The following is a 5,079-nucleotide window of genomic DNA, read 5'->3' on the forward strand; positions in this document are numbered from 1 at the left end:
TTTTAGCCATTTTTTATTTTTCTTTTAATTTTTGTTGAATGGGCTGTCCGTTCAAACCAGATGATCAAATCGTTGACCCGAAAATCAGTGGCCAGAACGGTTCCATTTTCGAGTGGTATGAGTCACATGCTCAAATGACATAACATGTATGATATTGCTCAATGAACATCACACACTCAATTTTTGGCCTGCAATTTTTGTTGTTAAAATGGATCCATTCGAACCGGACGATAAAACCGTCAACTCGAAAACCGATGGCCAGAACAATTTCATAATTTTTTGCTTGTAATTTTTTGTTGTTAGAACGGGCCGTCTATTCGAACTGAACGATCAAACCGTCGACCCAAAAACCGGTGGCCAGAACGGTTCTATTTTTTGGGTTGTATGAGTCACATGCTCGAATGACATAACACGCATAATACTACTTAATGGACCTCACAAACTCAAAATTTTGCCTATAATTTTTGTTGTCAGAACGAACTGTCCGTTCGAACTGGATGATCAAATCATTGACCCAAAAATCGGTGGTCAGAATAGTTTCATAATTTTTGCTTATAATTTTTTGTTGTCAAAACAGACCATCCATTCAAACCAGACGATCAAATAGTCGGTCGTTAAAACGTTATTAACAATATTTAACAATAATAGTAAGTAATTATACTATTTAATTAAATAATCATTAATGATAGTTTTAATAAGATTATTTAGTTATTTTTAATATAACATTAATTATTAAATTAATAAAAAGGATTTATTAACAATATTCACTAGATTAATAATTACCAAAATTAAATTAAATTAACAGTATTTATTAATAATAGTCAGTAATTATAATATTTTATTAAATAATCAATAAAAATACTTTTAATAACATTTTAAATAAATTATTTTTAATATAACAATAATTACTAAATTTATTAACAGTATTTATTAAATTACTGTATTAATTATTCTCACGTTTCATTTCGTATTAATAAATATATATAAGTTTTTGATAAAGTTTGTTGTTCGAAGTCTAACCAAAATGCTCTAAACTTCTAACTATATACCCGAAAAAGAAAAGATTTATATGTTTATATACTCATTTTACACTAATTAAATATGTGTTCTTGATGAGCCAAAATATATATATTCAGTTTATACTTAATCAATTCAAGTATTATATTCTTTACATTGTTAAAATATTTTAGTATTTGTTTAGTCATGGTAGGCCTAAAAAATGACAATACTTGTCATGCACCCATCATTTATACTTCTTTCTCTGCTCATTATCCAAATAGAAAGAATTAATAGCTCAGAATGAATTAAACTATTTCTTACTAAGAATGGCTTACAATCCATGCAGCTGTGTGGCTTATTAACAGGAGTAGCTCATTGCATTCATTAGCAGACGGTGCTCATTAATGGACCCGTACAGAGAAATCAGATGGGAAGATGGCCACGTAAGTCTGGATCTATCTAACACCCCTCAGCACGTGAATTCCCAGTCTTACTTAGAACCAGAAAACCTAGGAATTCACACCAATATCCCACTTCCAGAGCCACTCAGTACTGCTTCACACCCAAATCACAGAAACCCCAAAGAAAATGAAATCGAGTTGTAGTTGTCTCAAGCTGCATAAATCCTTCTTGGTGATGTTTTGCATCGAAGTGCCACGTCAGAGCGGTGTTTCAAACAACGTTTTCTTGTTAGGAATTGTTTTTCCAAAACGAATGTTGCTTCAGAAGATGTCTTAAAAATTAGGAAAGTATGGTATGGAGTAATATCAAACTTAATGTTTTCACATCATTTAGATGTTTGATAATATAAATCAATGTTAAAAACGTTATTGTTAGCACCATTTTTATGATAAATCGATACAATATTCTCAGCACCGATGCCAAATACCTACTTTGTTTACTACTTCCTCAACAAATCACAGCCAAAGCTTATTATCAATGGTGAAGAAGAATTATACGTCTAATGTTGGTCATTAATTAGGTTGTTCATACCAAACACCGAGAGTCTAGCTCTGTGTCACTGTGTGCGAGAGAGAGATTGGGTTGGGATGGTACTGGGTCGGGTCGGAACAGATAATCTCCTCTGTAAGCTGGTCTAGAAGCTGATTATGTTGCCAACCCGGAAAGTTGCAGTTAGGTTTCTCTATTCACCGTAAACCTAATCCCACAGACCAGAGAATTAGAAGGTTGCAGTTAACCCAGATAAATATATATCTAGAAAACTGCGGGCGGTTGGATAGGGGAATTCCTCCCATTGAATTGGGTATTGGAGGGTTGGAGCTCGGAGTTGAGATAATTTCAAATAGAGTGCGAAATGAAGTTGTTGGATAAACTGCAGGGAAAGCTAAAAGTAGCGAACAGTCAACGTGAAAACATGTGATTTCGCCAACTTAATTTTCTTCCCCTTCTTATTGTACGACGCGACGACCTTCCGAACACTTTTGCTTATGACGGTAAGTGATCATGTGAGTGCTACGTGCCGACCACTCATTGGTCCAAAAACTGATGGACTTAAAAAAGGATAAATCCATAGACACGTGAACCCCACATATTTGGCTGATGTGGCAAAAGAATTGAATTGATTGATTAATCTATGCCCATACCGTTCTAACAGTCTTTTTCAACTTTGCTTTGTGAATATCTTCCCATGATATAAGTCACATACGTATGTAAATATTGTCAATGCAAGGCAGTGAGGACTGTCCCAACAGAGTTTGCCCTGACTGAAGCTGAACTCGATTGATGGGCATTGAGGAAAAAATAATAATAATAATAAAAAAGGAAATTTAACTGAGTTGTTTACGAGGGTGAGAGAGAGATTCATACTTAACGGCAACCAACAAACTCTCTTCTCTCTCCACTCTTCTCCCCCTCTCCATCTCCCTTCGTCACGCATACAAACCGCCAGTCCAACTCAATTGTCAACTCCTCCACAAACAAAACAAGACCACCCTGTTATATATACTCAGGCCGCTGCTTGTTGGGTGGGTGCTCTCTCTCTCTCTCTCTCTCTCTCTCTCTCTCTCTCTCTCTCACTGCATCTCTAGTTTTCTTGTCCGGTCCTCCACCTTCTTGCCTCTTAGCCTTCTGGGCTTCTTAGCTAATTAGGATACTTAGAATGAGGAAGCCTTGCTGTGATAAGCAAGATACCAACAAAGGAGCTTGGTCCAAGCAAGAAGACCAGAAGCTCATTGATTACATCCGAACCCATGGGGAAGGTTGCTGGAGGTCTCTTCCTCAAGCTGCGGGTATGTCACTTAATCAATAATCATCAATATCTTCCTCCTCCTCCTCCCATACGCTTCTTCTTCAACACCATCAACTCACTGTTTGATGATTTTGCGCATAGAACATAATGAGCTTTAAATACAAGAAAAAAAAAAAAAAAAAACTAATAGTACATGTACATCTCCCCTTCTTGTTTCTATCAATCAGGCTTGCTTCGTTGCGGTAAAAGTTGTAGACTGAGATGGATAAACTATCTGAGGCCAGACCTTAAACGGGGCAACTTTGCTGAAGATGAGGAGGAGCTTATCGTTAAGCTCCATGCACTCCTAGGCAATCGGTACATTTCCCAAATTCTTCAACAATTTTATGTAAATATCTTAGGGTAACTCTTCCTATAAGACAATATTACTAATTAAAGCTTTCTAAGTACGAACCCTTTTAACATCTAACTATATATGATCTGTTATATATCTCAATATAACAACTTCCTTAGCACCAATCTTGTCCTTGCTTGCATAGGCACATGTATTAGTAGTAATTTCTTCTTGCTTTACTGTTTGTGCTGCTAATAATCTCTCGTTTATTGATCTACGATGCATTGACTGTTTCAGGTGGTCATTAATAGCCGGGAGATTGCCGGGGCGTACAGACAATGAAGTGAAGAACTACTGGAACTCCCATTTAAGGAGAAAGCTGATTAACATGGGTATCGATCCCAATAACCATCGCTTGAATAATCATATCCATCCTTCTTCTCCAAGTAAAAGGGTCGTCTCTGATAGTGAGATTTCATCTGGTTCAAAGAACCAGGCAACTCAGTCATGTCAACCAGCAAAATCCCATGGTGACAACGATCGGGTCTCCGATGCTGCAAGCTGCCTAGAGGATGACACATGTGCCTTGCCCGATTTGAACCTTGATCTTACAATGACCACCATTCCTTCTTCTTCTTCACTTGCTGTTGTGGAAGAAAGGCATCAAATTGCAGAACCAGATACTGGAACAGAGCTTGAGAGTGCACCCTCCCCTACGCTTCTTCTCTTTCGATGATGGGATTCTTGGATTTTGATATGTAAGCGATCGATTGGCAGACTACTGATTTGGTCATCAGGTAACTCTTTGTGGAAGTCGGAGCAAGGATATCACCATCATAAGAGATCCACCAGCTTTTTATGCAAAACTCCCATATGGGTACAGTGATTTCTCATTTAATGGATGGAATTTATTGTAAAATCCGTGCTTAATTTACAGGTTAAACGTGCATTAAAAGTAAAGAGGCCAGGGTTGAAGTGCATTCATAGTAGTGACAAAAGGTGTAATGTATATTCTTATCGGCCAACACCAACTTAGAGTTGAGATGTTGGAATGACACTTATGTATAATCCACTAGAAATTGTGATTTAATTTGTACCCATTATGTAGCTCAAATGATGGATACGGCCATTTGAACTTGACCTATTATTTGAGTTTTTCTGCTCATCAATTACTTATGTACATAGCTTTCAGTTATGGTCTTAAATTTTGGTATAATTTTGTGAATTTTCAGTTTTGCGGGTGTTATCCAGTACAAGGTTGTTTTGGATGTTTTATGCATTTGTAAGAAAGAAAATTTTGAATGAGAACAACATTTTAAATATCAGAAATTTCAGCCATTTCCGACCCTAGATCTGAACTGACATTTTTTGTAACTTTCGAATTTTGGGAATTTTTTTTCAACAGTTAATATTTTATATTCTATAATATTTTTATATTTATGCTTTTTGATTTTTATTTCTTTTCACAGTATATATGAAACTTCGAGAAAAATAAGTAGTTGAATTCTAAAACATCGTCCAAATTTTTATCAAATAT

The 5,079-nt window shown here is 36.0% G+C and overlaps 1 protein-coding gene across 1 annotated transcript; it reads left to right on the top strand.

The window, feature by feature from the left end:
* The first annotated feature begins 2,701 nt into the window (after positions 1-2,701).
* Positions 2,702-4,747, top strand: LOC148863812 (transcription factor MYB8-like). The gene is made up of 3 exons (XM_088980170.1): positions 2,702-3,248; positions 3,436-3,565; positions 3,840-4,747. The coding sequence occupies exons 1-3, from the start codon at positions 3,119-3,121 to the stop codon at positions 4,276-4,278; spliced, it is 699 nt and encodes a 232-aa protein (XP_088836296.1). The 5' UTR covers positions 2,702-3,118; the 3' UTR covers positions 4,279-4,747.
* The last annotated feature ends 332 nt before the right edge of the window (positions 4,748-5,079 follow it).

Source organism: Nelumbo lutea, chromosome 3 (genome assembly GCF_056320005.1).
Source record: "Nelumbo lutea isolate HS-2025 chromosome 3, American lotus-T2T, whole genome shotgun sequence".
Taxonomy (NCBI): Eukaryota; Viridiplantae; Streptophyta; class Magnoliopsida; order Proteales; family Nelumbonaceae; genus Nelumbo; species Nelumbo lutea.

What these genes read in the sequence shown, in the direction of transcription:
- LOC148863812 (XM_088980170.1), top strand. Translation starts at nt 3,119, where the DNA reads ATGAGGAAGCCTTGCTGTGATAAGCAAGATACCAACAAAGGAGCTTGG. An exon ending in GTCTCTTCCTCAAGCTGCGG is followed by an intron (nt 3,249 to 3,435) that starts GTATGTCACTTA and finishes TCTATCAATCAG; the next exon opens with GCTTGCTTCGTTGCGGTAAA. An exon ending in CATGCACTCCTAGGCAATCG is followed by an intron (nt 3,566 to 3,839) that starts GTACATTTCCCA and finishes TGACTGTTTCAG; the next exon opens with GTGGTCATTAATAGCCGGGA.